The sequence below is a fragment of the Lissotriton vulgaris genome, chromosome 12 (genome assembly GCF_964263255.1).
Source record: "Lissotriton vulgaris chromosome 12, aLisVul1.2, whole genome shotgun sequence".
In the NCBI taxonomy this organism is placed as follows: Eukaryota; Metazoa; Chordata; class Amphibia; order Caudata; family Salamandridae; genus Lissotriton; species Lissotriton vulgaris.
Genome location: NC_141700.1, coordinates 114714376 through 114732406, shown reverse-complemented (window position 1 = coordinate 114732406; position 18031 = coordinate 114714376). Strand labels below are relative to the sequence as shown.

The window sequence follows — 18031 nt, the reverse complement described above, 5'->3', positions numbered from 1 at the left end:
GAGATTCGTGGGTGTGACAAGACCTGAAGGGACCGGCCATCTTCAAAACTGCACGACGCTTATCCAGCACGACCGCCGAGGGATCCTCGAGTGAGTGCTTTGGGGTTTGAGAAGCCCTAACCCTGAAGCAGCTCCAGCACCGAAGTCCAGCCCCCCAGCATCCACGAGATCTGCGTGGGGCCCTTCTGCTCTTTGCTGCTCACCGCGTTGTCCGGCAACTTGCCTGCTGGCTTGTAGCCCTCCTGACGACGAACCACGACAATTGCATCGCTGGTCTGGTTGCTCCAGACTGGCCCTTGCTCCCCTCCAACAGAGGAGCACCCCGGACCCTCCTGGTCAACTCCAGACGCCATTTTGAGTCCACCGCGTGGGCTTGACTTTGCCAAGGCTTGTTGCTCCAATCCTGGTTTCAGCAGCGCCGACATTAGACACCTTTGTGGGACGGCTCGCACCTCCATCCTGGTTGCCAACAACGCCTCCTGGTCCGAGAGACTGCAGAGCCCAGCGTCGCCCACTCACCTGGTCGAGGTGACTTCATCCAGTGCCATCCTGGTGCCCACCTAATCACTAGCTAGTGATTAAGAACTGAGTCCCCTCTGCTTTCAGGTCGTCTCCATCATCGATCCAGGCTTGGATCACTCCGGACATCATCACTGGTCGCCTGCCAGCAACTTCTTCTTTCAGGCTCCATAGACTGTAACGAGGATTCCCGACGTCTTTTGAACCTTATGCAGCCGCAGCCCCTGGGCTAGGTAACCTGAGCATTTCGGTGGTCCAACGTAGGTTCACTATTCAAGTGTCCAGATCCTTTTTCGTTTTCAGCCTATCTAGTCGGATTCGTCCGATAACTGTAACTTTACGAGATACTAGTATCCATAGACTTTGTCCCGCGTGAGAGTGCACACTCTGCACCCGATCTCCCTAGGCCTCCTGCTCCTAACCTGAAGGTTCAGTAGTGTAGTACTAGCGATCCTGAAGCCTCTGGATCTAGTTACTTACCTGCTAGTATTTCGCATTCCAATTTTGTAGTATATGGTTTTTCGTGCCCCTCGGGCATTTGTGTAAATTGTGCAACTTAGAGTATTTTCGTAAGAGTTTTGTTATGTGCTTAGCTCCCTGACTCATAAAGAGATCAGGGTAGACTTGTTATAAATAAATATCCTTTTATTTTCATAACAACTTGTGTGGTGTCCTTTCACTTGGTGTTCAAGGGGTATATGTGATGGTATAACAGCTGGCTTAACACGCCCTCTAGAGTTTAGCCTAAAGACTGCTCTTGTCCATGCTACTAGGATAGCTGGTCTATAAGGTTGACTTACAACCAATCATCAATAAGGGTCGTTTGGAATGATACATAGTGGTCACTAGAATAGTGAGCACTGCATATCAGGCCAACTTCTCACTTTTATCACATGAATTTTTTTCTGATCTTGACAGCCGAGTTTCTTCAGTTTATAGCCACCCCACTGATAGCACAGTCCTAGTACAAAGTGAAAGAAAAAAACCGTGCTTACAAACAATTTACAAAAAAAGGAAAAAAAGTGTTTAAAATTACACCATTCTATGTACAATTAAAACCATATAGTTTCATTAAATTGTATACACAGAGTGTCGTTGATTTCACCACAAATCACTGTTCTCATAAATGGACTGATAATTCTTCACTCGAGTTCAGGCCTACAGGTATTAGAGTTTCGAAATCTATGATAAATTTCGACTCTAATACTCAACTGATGTTCTCTGTCACCTCCCCTCATCTGAGGTTTGATTGCATCTAAAACTACAAAAGACAACAGTTTATCGTTTTGATTGTGATATCTTTTGAAATGACGAGCTACTGGATACAATTCATTATTGCTTCTAATATCTCGTTTGTGTTCTAGTACCCTCAATTTTGCCTTTTTCTTCGTGCTACCAATATATAGTTTGTTGCACGGGCAGATTAAACAGTAAACACACATTTCTGTTTTACAGTCAAAGTCTCCTCTGATCTCAAATTCCCTCTTGCCAGTGGGTAATTTGATTTTGGAACAATTACTGCTGTACGCACATGCCTTGCAGCGCATACAGCAAGAAAACCCTGACACCTCCCTGCCCTGCTGGATGGTAGATTTCACTGTCCGATTATGGCTTAATTCATCTTTGAGTGACAGACATATATATATATATATATATATATACACATATACATATACATATAATTGGCTATTGCTCCGGGGTCCCTGCACGTGGACGGGACTATTCAGTGCTTATGACTATTGATGAGTATTCCCTGGAAGAGAAAAAATGCATCCACTCTAAAGGATGGTAAGGAAACTAACCTCCAGGGGACTGCAGAGGAAGGAAAGCAATCAAATAGGAAGTAAGAAAATCAGATTGCCAAGGAAACTGTTCAATGATAAGCAACAGGTTGACACAAAGCCCACTCTCAGTATTGTTACTGTACACAATAGGTCTCTAGACAAAAGACCGGTATGGATGAGACCTAAAAAAATTAATTTGCCATCTAAAAATATTTAGGTAAAAATCGTAGAACACAGAAAATAATAAAAGAGACAATGCACATTTTAAAAGACCAAAAACATCTAACACTTGCGAATATGCCGGTGATCTCAAAAGGCATTCAGTCTAAAACATGCTTCTCCAACTTTATACAGCAATATTGAAAAAAATATATTTGAGACTAATACGTGTGTATTTTCAGGAATCATAGGTTGAGCTTTGGGGGGAAAATAGTTGGATTTCCAAAATATATTTAAAGCTAGTATTGGAGTGAAAAAAATCATATGGTTTTGCATTACCAATGTAGTTGCATTGCACATAGATAAATGTAAATGTATAGGCATTTATATAGCGCACTGCTTACCCGGAGGGTCCCAAGGCGCTTCGACCGCTGCGAAACCCTTCCTGGCTTCCCTGAGAGATGGTCCCTTAATGGGTATCTCCAGGGTGAGACCAGGCATCCCCGGCGGTCTGGTGGGGCCGTTAGTGAAGATGAGGCAAGCTAATGCCCAGAGTTGCCGAGTGTGATCGCTGATCAGAGTGGGCACCGAGGCGAGAGAATTATCGAGTCCGCTGACCCTGGTCCAGAAACCTGCCGCGCCGGGATTCGAACCCTGGTCCCGGGCCGTCCTCTACTCTCGGGTCTGCCGCCTCTAACCAGTGAGCCACACTACTTTACTTCACAAAGACTTTTTACATTACTTCTGGCAACCAAACCTAATGCACTGAAGTAATCACTAATGGTAATTGTGCATTTGGTGGCCACTATAGCAATAGTAACCACATAAGGTAAGAATACATCTCTAGTAATATTAGCTTGGGAGGAATGTTACTGAACATAAGTAGCTCTTACTACAGAAAAGATTGGAGAACCTTGGTCTAAAAGAATGTTTATCCAGACAACCACCCAAAAGATCCAGCTCGAAGATACACTGTTACCAATAAAAATACTCCAGCCAAAAGGACACTTAATGGAAACAATATTGCCTTAAGTTCCAGAATAGCCACTTCGCTCAGTTGGGGTGCTTCAGATTGTGAGGCTTGCGATAAGTGTAGTAGCTCAAGAGTGGTTGTGGCTTTGCTCAAAATAAGGGTAGTTAGATTTAAGCTGTAACCAAAGACTAAAGTTCCCATTACTAAAAATTGATGCGATATTTATCGCACCAGATAAAATCAGAATCTGCTGAGTTGAAATGTATCAGGTGCGATGAACATCACTTGATTATGAGGTATGGGGGAATAACACACTCGTCCACATAAAAATCTGCACGCTTCAGTAAATACCCAGCCACCCCTAAATAAAATATACTCAGTTTTCACCTATATTTATCCCAAAACACCAATGATGGATGAGAACAGTAGCTACCATGCATAATACAATTAACCGGATGTTCACAATGAGGGCCTAAGTCTTTAAATGTAATGTTAACAAATGTATTGCCCCCCACACCCCAGAGGATGAACAAGACTTATCAGAACTTAATTAAACTCACTGGGCTCTCTCGTACACAATTAAACTGCAAGACGGACTGGACCTGGTGGGCTTTTATGAAATTGTTTAGGTAACTCCTTCCTCCCTCCGCTGCCACTTCCAAATTATATTTGGAAAGAAAAACAAGAGTTACTGAGTTTTGGAAACTTTCTTTTGAATTTCCAGCACACTACACCATTTATGATTGTTACTGTTAGCAAAGCTGACTTAACATAAAGTAAACCACTAACTTAAGGGTTGTTGAACATATCTGATCAGTTCCCAACTAAAAGCACTCAAGTCAAACTGTGTTCTTTTTCCAATGAGGCAAGAAGCCCACGTAAAAAACGTAAAACACTTTGAAAGGTCTAACTTCTGGGGCAGCGCTGTGAATGGTAATTCCACCTCCCCAACCCATGGCCCTTTTCAATGAGCAGCTCTGGTCCATCCACCACACCGCCCTTTATTTTCCAGCTATACTTTTGTAAGTTAACTGTTGCTACTCTGTGGTTTCATCACACTCTCCTATAAGCAGTACTTGCTACAAGATTTTTTTGAAGAAACTTTGGAAACTGAAAGCACCTCTTTGAAGAACGAGAAACTACCTGAAAAGCAAACCGACCAGGCTCCTTGATGTCCCCAAGCTTCCCAGCAATCCCCGCTACTCAGCAGAAACATATCCCATGCAAAGGAACGCAAATTCATGTTACATGGAAAATGCTGGCCCACACCACAGACAGCAAAGCTAGTAGCGTGGCAGCACACAAGTCTGTGTGCACAAGGAATGTGTGCAGATCATTTTCAAAACACTGTACAAATGTTTAACACTACAAGGCAATTTTAAGACTGCCTGGCTGGTTTCTTTGGGGCTTAAACCCCCCACATAAATCCATTTGCGAATGGGTGCAAAAACACGAGTAGGTAAATTATAAAGAGGTACTTGGGGTGTCCCAAGAAGTGTAGCCATACAGTGCACAACAATGGCATAAAGTCTACTCGAGAAGTATTTTATGGCATCCCAGTGTTAAAACAATGAAAGAGACCCCCACCCCCCTTCTCCAAGACCAAAGGTAAAATGTGCTAGATCTCGACTGAATTTGAGAGCTTAGAAAAGAAAGCATTAATCTGAAAGCATCGTGCGACAATCGGCTACAGGCGAGGGAAAGGCCCGGCTCGGGGGAGGCGAGGTCAGGCCCCGGCAGCTGAGCCCTCGGGCCCCGGTATCCAGCTCTACCCCCTGAGCCAGCAAAGGCCCCAATGTCTAAGCCGGCAGAGGTAGGCCCTGGCCTGCTGCAGCCGTCATTCATTCTGCAGCTGATCGCCGGCTTCGCAGGCCCGCGGGGGCGCGCCACTGGCCGGGGCCGCAGAGGCACGGGCAGTGCTTGGGGACACAGGGCTGGGTGTGCGGCAGCCGTGCACGGAGACTCACCGGAGGCATCATGATTGAGAGTGTGATCGGCAGCTCACGCCTGATCCGGGGAGAGGAGGAGGGATCAGGGAGGGATGAGGGTGCTCTTCTGCCCACACTGCCACCTGCTGCATCTTATTACAGTCATTCAGGAGGCGGCGACAGGGGATGCTCCTGCTGCACACATTGCAGCCTGGGATCCCCTGTCGGCTCTGCTGGGATAGCCCTGCAGTTTTTAGGTCTATTTGGGGGGAGGGAAAGTGAAAGTGCGCGTTATACTGAAACGCCACATGTGCACATCGCCTGTCCGGGCGTGTGCTCAGCTCCTGTCTCCCTTCCGAACACAAACCGACAACAATAGGTCTTGCAAAGGTGAAGCAGCACATGCGCTGCCTCGCAAGGCGGGACCTAAAAAACAAAGCAGGACTCAATCCCTTATCACGACTCTAAACCTAAAGCGAAGGTGTGAGCAGTCACAAAGTCAGTTGTATACCTTCTAGAGCTCCAGTCCTGTCTAAATGTATTTTGGGGGTGTATATATGAGAAAACAAGGTTAATGGAATAGATGCAATTCAAACAAGTTTTGTAAACAAGTTTGAAACAAGCATTTGAAATGCAATAGGTCTCGCATTTGCGAGAGTTTAAGCTATTAGCATTGCAAATGACATTGCCTTGCGCCGCTGCTGCCCATGGCATAGTATCTTTTTGGTGTGTAAAGAAAGCTTCCACTGCTGATGCATATGGAGTACCTTCTTTGATGACAGTGTAGCTTGCATTTCTGCATCTACAGCTGTTTTTGCTGTATGTGTGAGTGAAACTTGTGCAGTATTTATACGTGTTCTCTGTTTCTGTGTGCGGATTTGGCTTACACTTCTCTCAGTGTTTACCCATTTTGCGGGCGAGGGCTCATGTGTCTTTCTGTCTATATAAGACTTCAGTCTGAAGAACTGCCACTGTGGTACCTAATATTTCATAAACTCATAACGTATAAATTGAGAACATAAATTTAAAGGAAATCAATATTAATGCAATAGAGCTGCATAAAGCGTAGGCTGAAGAGTTATGAGTTACTGTGCTGGCGCCTGTTGCACATAGAATGTTAAGAAATAGAAATGTTCCTAAAGAAAAAAAGCAAATGGGTGGGACAGGGACTTTGTACTGATAGAAGAGATGCAGCTGCTTTACTCTTCCACCCCATTATGCCACTGTGATCCTAATGTATTTATAACTTCGCAAAATCAAATTAGCATAAAGACACGAAATAACCTAACTTAGGAAACAAAAAAGGTTTTCCCTTTTACAAAGTGTAAAATGTGTGTGACCCTGAAAATGACCAGGCGAGATCTAAAAACACCAGGAGGCACATGTCAAACAAAGAAAAGTTGTGGGAAAATGTGGAGTATGGCTTTGACGCCATTCCTTGGAGGACGAGGCTGACGCCTGCCAATGGGTAGTGCTTCGTATCATCAGTGGACCCGACTGGAGTTTACTTAAATAACAGTCCCTCTGCACTTGTCAACAGTTACGACATCGGCATTGTCTTACCAGGCACAATATCATTGGTATTCATTCTGCTCAAGACATCACTCATCCACGTTATTTAACAAGGAAGACAGGCGGGCAACAAAGTTGCAAAATAAAAAATACAGCGCATAAGTGGATTGTTCAAGAGCATGTAACTCTATTTAACCACTTGGTTTCCATCACCAAAGAAAGTTAAATGATAAAAACGAATTATACTTTTGTATTTATATTCAGAAGTGCAGAACTAGTATTCAGCTTTCCAACTCTTCCTTTTCAATGCATAATTTCTCGCGCACTGAGCAGCAGTCCCATTCGTCTTGACACAGGAGTGCATTTGAGGTTTGCATGAATGAAAGTTCATTACACTATCACGATGTAGTAAAATAGTGCATGTGAGAGAGGGGAAGCATTTGAGTAAGGATAACATTTTCAGCGTACTCGAGTGGCCACTGAGACATGCTTTGGGAATGGTTAAGGTAAAGGTACATGATGTAACTTTAGGAAAGCTGCGTATTAAAACATGCAGTTTGCAGCAAGATGTACCTGTTTTTCCGGCTCCCAGTTCAAAGGGCATACTTTCAAACACAGCGGGGGATAGAATGGGGGTGTCACTTACCAGCTGCATGCTGCAGAGGAAGACAAGCGTGCCCCTGGTGCTGCAAAACCCCATGGCTCAACCAGGGAGGAGCAGCTCGGCGCCAGGTGAAAAAGCGAAAAGTGAAAGCATGTGGTGGGAGTGCTCGCAAGTGAAGCCGTGCACATGCCCATCTGCTGTCAGGGGCAAGCTGATAATGACGCCATGAGCTCGAGCGTACAAAAGTGAAAGCACGCGGTGGGAGCGCTCGAAAGTGAAGCCGTGCGCGTGCCCATCTGCTGTCGGGAGCAAGCTGATAGAGACGCTGTGAGTTTGAGCACGCAAAAGTGAAAGCGCACGGTGGGAGCGCTCAAAAGTGAAGAGACGGCCTGCGTGTGTCCATCTGCTGTCCGGGGGCAAGCTGATAGAGACGCCGTGAGCGTGCACATCGGCTGTCCCCCTTCGCCCACCAGACCGACCCCAATAGGTGTTGCCAAGGCGAGCAACACATGCGCTGCGTCGCTAGGCGAGACCTAAAAATGATATTACACGCTTTGTTGGTGTGCTGATTTCTTAAATTTTGACACCCTAAATATCAGAAGTCCAAAATGTAACATTCCAAGGAGTCTCACTATGTAAATGGTGGTCACTGAGGTATTGGTGCGGTTTCTCTGAGTGGGCAGTTGATCATCAAGCAAGGTCTGAAACAGGCCCATGGTATTGGCTAGTATCTCTCTATGCTCTTCTGCAAGCAGGACCTCTGAAAAATTGTCCCATTGGCTCATAGGGCTTCACAAAACTCGTGGAGATCTTGATTCTGCCTTTGGTGGTGTCATTAATCTTCACATGGTTGGTTGAAACCGATATAATGCAGAGGAACCCATTTTCAAGCCGACATATGTCACTGGACTGAGACTGATACCTCATCCGTTTCCTGTTTCCCTGGTGTACGGCTGTCAACTCGCCTACCAGAATTAGCACAAGAAAGGCTTCCAGAGCAAGGTGGACAGATATGAATTCCATCAGTTTTGAATACAAGATTATTTCTGTGGGAGAGAGAAAACCAGTGTTGAAGGTCCTCCTTAATATTGCAGGGACACGTAACAATAAGATCTGTGTTTTTACCACCATTGTAATGATTTCTTTGATTTAGGTCATCTTTTTTAGCAGAGCATTGCTATGTAGATAACTCCTGAGTTTTAACATTATTATCAATTAGTGGTACTCAGTAATGATGACATAAACATGGGATTTGTTATCCATTAAACATAAAATCAATCTTTCTATTTGTTTATAATAGTTTGACTTACATATTTCTTCTGTAAAGCATCGTAGCATCCAAGCATCCTGAAACAACCAATAGTATTTTACCTGGTATAAGAATGTTTGTCTTAGTTATTCTCAATCAAATCACTTCCTTATTAACATAATGCATGTTAGCAAGCTAACAAGGTAATTTATAAGCAAGCATGCATGAAATTAAGTACAATCCAAATATTTGTATATAAGGAACAAACTAATATTACTGAACCTTTCATTTATAGCATATCTTAAAAGGAAAGGCTACCTACATGTAATTCTATGTCTACATCAAAGAAATCTTCATAAAAGTCATGCACAGAAGTATGCCACTGCCTGCATGCACAAAACAATTTTGCAGCGCATACACCTTAAATTAAATGGTACATCTGTGGCCTTTCATCAAACTGCTGCCACGTATATCCAACCCTTTTTTAAATGTTCCACTTACAACCCGCAACGTACACCAAACCACACTGCAGCCTGAAACTACAATTTTGCTGCGAAGGGAAAATGAGACAAAACATGTACACAATGGAGAGAAGCACAGGTAGCGATCATTGACAGAATGAAAAAAACAGATCCTTTATGAATACACTGGATTCCAAATCTCATAATAGCTTGTACTGACAGTTAATCCATTGATCCTTGGAAGAATACCATGGAACCCAGCAACATTTGAACTTCCAATGAACAAATGAAGACAGAGAGGAGGACAGAGTTTATGACTTTAATAAAGTAACCTGTGACGTAGATGAAAAAGTTACTTAACTTTAATAACAATCTTCCTGGGAATGCTCTATCTGCAGATTCCTCATCTTTTGCATAATCCTAGGTGCCAGACTGCTTCTGAAAACTTTTGTTACAGATCTCCACTGGTAAGTGGCGCTAGCTCTGTGTTAGCACCCAAAGATGTGCAGGTGTGAAATCACTGTAGCAAAACAGTGCCATCTCGGCACACTAACATGAGTTCCTCTGACATTTTTTTTCTGAACCCTTATAAGCAGAGCAGAGGATTAGCAACAGATCAAATGTGGACGTGCAGTGCAAAAATCTATGCTGGATCTTTATTTGTATCCGAAACTATGACCATCCTTCACAATGAGGAAGTGGCCAGATCAGAGAGGAGTCTGCAAGAATAGTATCCACCAAAAAGATTGCTACTGAACTCAAGAAGGGAAATTTTACTTACCTCTTATTCCAGCTCTGCGTTGTCATAATTCTGAATCAAATGTAGAATATCCTCACACACTGGCGGAAATATTCTAAGTTTATAACTATCAATGAGGATTCAAGGATGCAGAAGGAAATGTTACTTACTTGTAGTTGCAGTTCTGCATTGCTGGAATCCTCAATGAAGTCAGTGGGGATTCAGAGGCAGAAATCAAGATGGCTAGAACAGATATGGAGGAAACAAAATCTAGGAGGCCGATAAAGTGGTATACAAAAAATCCATTTGAGATTATAAAAGGCAACCTATTACTCTCAGATTATAGAAAGCTCGAAAAACACAATGAAAGAGCTATTTGAAGTCATCAACAATTGTAGCCACCCAATGCCAAGCAGACTCAAGCAGATGTGCAATGAATTAGCTGATTTCTTTCAAGAAAAAAATCAAAGATATCTACTAAGATTTTCTAATGGAAATTCTAGCAAAGCGGAGCGTGGTTTCAGGTGCATTCTGTCCTTGAGCAGACACTTTAGTGAAAGAGCTCCCCATCACTTCTAATTCGGGTTTTACATCAGTTCCCAGCCCTCCACATGTTTTGCCCTTAATGCCGGATAATGTTGTTAAAAACCTCACACTACTTTGCAATCCGGCTATTGAGTCGCCCTCTTTCCTCAATAAAAGAAAGAAATAACCACCATTCCACTGGAGAAAAAAAAAACTAATGCTGACCTTAAGACGTTGAAAAACTATAGACCTATATCACTTTTACCACTATCAGCAAAGGTATTGGAGAAAGCACTAAACTGAGAACTAGTGCTAAGGAGGTAAAGCCATAATTTGTTAGATAGTTCACAGGCGGGCTTCAGAAGGGGACACAACATGGAGTAGATATCTGTTTCGGATGAGATTAAAAACATTCTAGATATTGGAGCAGTGATGGCCCTAATTCTACTAGACTTATCTGAGGCTTTTAACACCGTAGCACACTTTGTGATAGTGGCATGACTTTCTAAGTTGTCCATAAAAGATCAAGCTGTTAGGCTCCTGTCTTCTTTCCTTACAGGAAGAACGCAATCAGAGGTTTGAACAACATTTAAGTGGCAATCATCTGTGCTTCCCTGTGGTGTTCGCCAGGGTTCTGTACTTAGCCCAACACTTTTTAACCTGTATATGGTTCAGTTGGCAGAGATAGTGTACTCCTACAATTTTAGGGTATTATCACATGCTGATGAACCGGTACCTAGTGTAAATTCTTCAGCTCCTGCAGAACAAGCTGACACCTGGGTACTCCAGTAGTAACTGAGCTGTGGCATTCTGGGCTATTTGTGAAAATATGTGCACAGTGATTTGTGATCAGCAAGGAGTGATCATATGCTTATGACACCCAAATTCTGATCGATATCACCAAGGATTCTCTAGAGTAGGCAGAACATTTTCTTAACTGATGGAGGTAGCTTTTTGGATGAGAGCACCTGGCAACCAACGGGCTGAGCAAGTGGACAGTTAGTTCCAAGCTGCCTTAATAGGTGTGAGCAAGGCTTTATTAAGATCTAGTAAGGCCGTGCTTTGAAAGTTGCCAAATTTTAAACTTAAAAAAAAGGGAAGAGGATATCCTTTTTAGCAGCAAAAGCACAGCATGAGCTTCCCCTATCCCTTGTTATCAATAATGAACTTTAGTACAGACATTTTTTGAAGACTTGGTTATTTGCTTCTCTTTGACTCTCAGAATAGACAATTTCTCTAGCTTATCAGTCTAGTTCAGGGACGCCCTATACTGCACATATAAACCTACCAGTCACCCCTATGGCAGGTCTTATCAAGCCTGAAGGCAGGGTGCTGGGTTTTGTGTGAGAAGGTGCCCCTACATGAGCAGAGCCCCTCTGCAGCCTTCGGAATCTATTCCCCGGGGTTGTCTGTGATGCAGCCAAACCATATATACTTAAGTGCATTATAACCTTCCAGTAAATGCTAACTTTAAAACGGTTGCTTGGAAACAAGTTGTGTTTGGTGTCAAACAACATGAAATCATACCTCCACAACAGTAACTGGTGTGGGAGGTATGATTCCTCCCTGGTAGAACCCCTACTGTGGGTCACGGGTCTACCCGGTACCAGCTTTCTCGACCTGGGCATCACAAAATGGATGCTGCCAGCCACCAACACGCGTCTGTCCTCCTGCTGCTGAGCTGAGCTCGAGAAGGGGAAGGCTTGACAATAGGTTTCCTGTCACAGGGAGGAGTGACTACCTCCCAGACAGGATTTAGTGTATTGGGTCTGGGTGGGTGCACTCGGAGAGTGCCTGAAAGTCTGCACTGGGGGCACATTTGGTGTCCATGTGCATAGTCCAGCTCAAACCGGTTGCAGGAGCCATTTGCTCCTGCTCTGTCGTGAAATTGGAAAATGGACATGGGTGTAACCACCCCTCTGTCCTGACCCTCCCATCGGTGTGTCCCCAAAGTTTGTCCAACCCCTTCCTTGGGCATAAAGTAGAAAACCTGACTACAGGACTTTAGATTTTAACTGGACTAAACTCTGCAAGCATAAACCAAGTACTTCGACGATTTACACTATGCTAGACAGAAGAATCTCACTTTGAGTAAAGGAGTTACTCCCCTGCTGAAGCAGGCACCTTAAAGCATCTGACTGGTTTGCATCTCCCGAGCTCCTGAGGACTTCGAAGATTTCTGCAACACAGGAGATGGGTTCCTGAGCGTCTCTGAGGTCGATCTGATCTCTCAGCAATTCTGGGACCAGTATCCCTCGTGGGGACCGTGCAACCTGAACCCCTGTGCACCGTGTACTTTTGCAGCAGCATATGCTTTTTGGTGATCGCTGAGGCTGTGCTTCGGGCTAGGTGTAGTCCTGACCCCGAGCAGTATTTCCACCAAAGATTTCCAGCCTCCACTCCACAAGTGCTCCGTGGGGCTGTACTTCGTGATTCAGCTCGAGGTCCCTTCTCGGTCCCTGGTCTGTTGGCCTGTGGGTCCCTGTGAAGGTAACTTTGATTTATCTTGGGCTTCCTTGGTTGCCCCAGACGTGCTCTGACTCCCCATACCTTGAAGAGTCTCCAGGACCATGCTGGTCCTCACCGTGACTGGTTTTCTCTGCCCGCGTGGTTTGCATTTGCCATGGCTTGTTGGTGTTCAATCCGGACACTGACCCCTGAGCACTCGACATCCTATGTGGGACAGCTCAGCTCTGGACTTAGGTCATCGTCGACATCTCCCGGTCCCCATGGCTGCAGAGTCAAGCATCCCGTCATCTCACCTGAAGCACCCGACATCGTTCGGCATTCGTCTATCGAGCCCCAGGTCACCCTGATGTGACCCAGACTCTGTCCCCTCTGCTTTCAGGCTCTTCTCACCTCGGATCCAGGCTTGGATTCCCCCAGACACTTTTCATCTTCTCAGCAGCAGCACTTATTTGAGTCACGCCATTGAAAACGACAAAGGTTTCCGACACCACTTGACCCCTATGCACCCGGCTCCCCTGTGATAGGTAACACGGGTGCTGGCCTTAGAACCTTCTATGTTCCAAAGGGTTTGCTTGAAGTCCTCTCCAAAGTGTCCTTAAACTGTAATTTTCCAACCGCGACTTTCCCATAGAGTTGTACAGAGCTCGCGCCTGTGTTATCACACTACACCCGTCCTCCGTGGGTCCGATGTGTCACTACTTTGGGTGGTTCCTTGGGCTCCCAGCGATTCTACGTGCTCTAGGCAGTGTCTAGTCAAGTTGTTGTTGTTATACCATTTCTTTAGTATATGGTTTGGTCTCCCTCTGGAGCCCGCTGTGTATTGTGCTATTTAATGTCATTCTATTGATTAAGGATTGTGTGCCTTGTGCTCTAATCTCCTATAGAGGTTAGTTTGCAAGTGTTTAGTAATAAATACATATATTTTATATACCTCTTGTGTGGTTCTCCTTTCATTTGTTTATGCAGGAGGTTCTGATCTGGTAAAACAAGCTACTTTATGTTTAGATAGATTTATCACCTGTCCTGTATTTTCACTATATGAATCAATAATATATTTTAACCAGGGGATACGTAAACTTTTATCCAGGAGAAGGCAATCCTAAATAATAGTTTGACCCAAATTGATCTCCATTACAATAGTGGTTGTATAGCAATCAGATCGGATAAGTAATCTATTCCTACTTCTTGATGAATTATTTCAGTAGATGCAGAAGAAGGTAAACTTAACCCCTTCCATGCTCATGACGAGCTCAGCTCGTCATGAGGCACAGTTGAGCTGTGCTGATGATGAGCTGAGCTCGTCATGAACATAGAAGAATCTTAATTTCCAGCACAGGGGAAAAATAACCACAGCAGCGATGTGGTTAAAAGACGTTTTAAAAAAGTTTTCTTCTTGTTGTAAAATCTTGCTACAATTGTGGCCCCAAACCCCTGCACCGTACAAAGCAGTGGCGACTCTTCTGGCCTTGTATATGTCTACCATAACTTTTGTACGGCGGTCGCCTAGCTTTGATGCAAATCGAAAATTCCCATGTGCACTCTTAATCATTTTTGAACATACGTTAGTTAATTCATGCATCCAGTTCCCTTTACCTTAGTATGTTATTCCCAGGTAGAAAAATTATTAACGGTTTCCACTGGGGTGTTATTGATGTAATAAATGTTTTTTATTTCTTGGGTTTTGGTCCACACACCACAGTATAAGTTTTTGTTTTATTAATTAATTTCCTACTAGCAATAAAAGTCCTAAACTTGTCCATTAATCGTTGTAGGCTAACAGGGGTTCTAGAGAGTAACACAGCATCATCTGCGTAAAGCAGAAACTGTACCGGAGTGTCAGCAATTTGAGGTGCATCTGCCTGGACCAGTTGAAGGGCTTTGTCGACCTCATTTATGAATAATGAAAAAAGCAATAGTGCTAAGACGCAGCCCTGGCGGATACCTCGTTTGACTTCAAAGTTTGGTGTACACTCAGCACGCTACCCGTATTGGACTTTACATGACAGTGTTTCATATAACCTTGCGAAAAAGAAAATTATAGGTTTGAGAGCTCCAAGGTTAAGCAAGATTGGCCATAAAATAGTATGATCAACAAGATCAAAGGCACTGATAAGATCTGCAAAGCATAAATATAATCTCCCCTGTATTGCACAGGTATATTTACCTATTAAAAGTTCTAAATTAATACACTGCTCTATTGTTCCTAGCCCTTTCCTAAAACCATATTGCACTGGGGAGAGTATCTCATTGTCACTGGCCCACTCTTCTAGTTTCACCAGTAATACTTTACTCATCACCTTTACTGATGAGTCAAGGAGCGAAATGGGGCAATATTTTTTAGCTTACGATTTTTTGCCTTTTTAAAATAGGAAACATAACTGGTTGACCCCCATGTCGACGGTATAAACTCTGTCACTGAAGCCTTAAACACTCTGCTAAGGATGGGGACATCTGTTACTGCTTTAAAGACCCCATCGGAACCTGGTTCTTTCCCTCCCTTGCTTCAATCCTACCTGAACCTCGTCTATTGAAATATTTACAGGTAAAACAGGCCACCTTCTCTGTGTTGGACTTTGGTGCCTAGGTACTTCATAGTCTGAAGGATTAAACATACTTGAGAAATGTATCACCTATGCTTCGCAATTAATCCGAGATAGTAATTTAGGGAATGAGTCCCACTTTCCAACCGGCGAGTTCACAGTTTCCCAAAATAACTGAATGTTAGCTGTATCTGCTGCCTTGGATAACCTGCCCCACGCTGACTCCTGTAACTGCCTTTTCTTTCCTCTGAGGGCAGATTTGTAGTTAAAACATAAATTTTTAATTAATTCATTATTTCTAGGTTTGTTATGCTAGCCCTGTTTCAGTTGTTTTGAAGCCTCATCGTTAATTTTACTGAAATTTGCTAACAACTGAGGCTGGCCAACATCCTCGTTAAAGCAGTAGGAAATATCTGCACCACATTTAGTAACAATTTCATGCAATACTTTTGTCAGATCCATCCCCTCCCATTTGATTTGTGTCCCATTTGGTCTAATAGGGGCAATGTTAGTAATAATGTTTTGGGGTAATACAGCTTTTGAGCCCCAGACGAGTGCTGACATAATAATGCAGTTGTGGTCGCTAAGTGCTAACTGGGCTATCCTTGGAGTGAAACACATATGATTTATACTTGTTGAAATTAAGACATGATCAATAACGGATGCAGCATTCCTACCAATAAAAGTCGGTATTAAACCACCACTAGTGTCACAGGCACATTGTAGCAATTCAAGGTTGTATTTAGCCATCATAAAGTTTAAAGCTCCTCCATAGTCCTTACGTGGGAAATGTACACAATCATCGCCCTCCTCGTTCCTATGTCCACAAACTTTGGTCATAGATAATGGACATGTTTGCTTATTAAAATCCCCAACCCATATGATTGCGATGTTGGTGTTGATCGTGCTTAACAAGTTATCAAGCCCTTTGACTAGCTCAAATACAATATTACTGCGAGTTAGATCAAACACATTATTATAGTAGTTAACATAACTACATCCCTGCCATCTTTGCAATGCAACTACATATTTTGAGAGTGTGCTCCAATTGTAACAAATCTTTTAACAACAGCTGGAAGCTTATTTGAAATAAGGATCAGGAGCCCCCCTTTCGCTCTTCCTGCAGGGGAAGGCACTTGCTTGGGCCAGTATGATGTAAACCCTTCTACATAAACAGGATCAGTACACCAGGCTTCTTGCATACAGATATCATGTTCGTTAATCAAATCTAAACATCCAAGTGAGTCCTGTTTGCTCACTAAGCCGGCGATGTTTCAGGTTGCAATTGTATATCCATTTTCTAGCATCTGTCCTGGATTGACACTAAGGTACTCACATTTACTTGCTTTATCTGTGCTTATATATGGGGTCTCTGCATACATGCTCTTGATGCTTTTGACAACGTTTGGTTCATTTTCTAGTAGATTAATAGCAACTTTCCCCAAGCTCCATAATCAACTATCTCGTCTCCAGTAAAAAGGGGCTCCTTGCTGGAGGGACGTGCACCCAATTGTCAATTATTATCTTGTAGAGTACTCAAGGTTTGGTAACTATTCGACACTGATAATGCGTATTGGGGGTAGGGTGTCAGGTTGGGGATTGTACAAAAATGGCCTAGATCAACTTCCCTTTGATGTGTCGCCCTTAGATGTTTATAGAAAAAACCAAGTGGTTGTAATGACATATTTTGATCAAATTGCAATGGTGGGTGGGAGAAGTTGGCCTGATATATAATGTTCACTATTCTAGTGAGCACTTTGTATCAGTCCAAACAACCCTTATTGATGATTGGTTGTAAGTCAACCTTATAGACCAGCTATCCTAGTAGCATGGATACGAGCAGTCTTCGGGCTAAACTCTAGTGGGCGTGTTAAGCCAGCTGTTATACCATCACATATAGCCCTTGAACACCAAGTGAAAGGACACCAAACAAGTGTTATGAAAATAAACAGTGTATTTATTTAGATCACAACAGCCCTGTACTCTTTATGAGGACAGGGTACTAAGCACACAACAAAACTCTAACGAAAATACTATAAGTTGCACAATTTACACAAATGCCCGAGGGGCACGGAAAACCATATACTACAAAAGTGGAATGCGAAATTACTAGCAGGTAAGTACTAATCTCATAGGGTTTGGAATCACTAGGACTGGCCTACTGAACCTTCAGATTGCTAGCAGGAGGCCTAGGGGACTCGGGTGCAGAGTGTGCACTCTCACGCGGGATGCGGGACAATGTCTATGGAGGCTAGTAAAAGCAAAGTTAAGGATATCGGACGAATCCGACTAGTTAGGCTGAAATCGAAAAAGGATCTGGACCCTTGGATAGTGAGGCTATGCTGGGGCACCAAAATGCCGAAGTTACCCAGCCCAGGGGCTGCGGCTGCATAGGTCTGAAAAGACGTCGGGAATCCTCGTTGCAGTCTATGGAGCCTGAAAGAAGAAGTTGCTGGCAGGCGACCAGTGAAGATTGTTCGGTGGATCCAAGCCTGGATCGAAGATGGAGGACACCTGTAAGCAGAGGGGACCAAGTTCTGAATCACTAGCCAGTGAATAGATGGGCACC

The 18031-nt window shown here is 43.6% G+C and overlaps 1 protein-coding gene across 1 annotated transcript in view; it reads right to left on the bottom strand.

Annotated features, from left to right (window-relative positions):
- The window catches only part of HORMAD1 (HORMA domain containing 1), a 974569-nt gene that overhangs the window by 572055 nt on the left and 384483 nt on the right, over nt 1–18031 (bottom strand). Inside the window, exon 11 of the mRNA XM_086947457.1 lies at nt 8790–8826. Coding sequence (XP_086803583.1) covers nt 8790–8826 — 37 coding nt within the window. The remainder of the gene's footprint in view (nt 1–8789; nt 8827–18031) is intronic.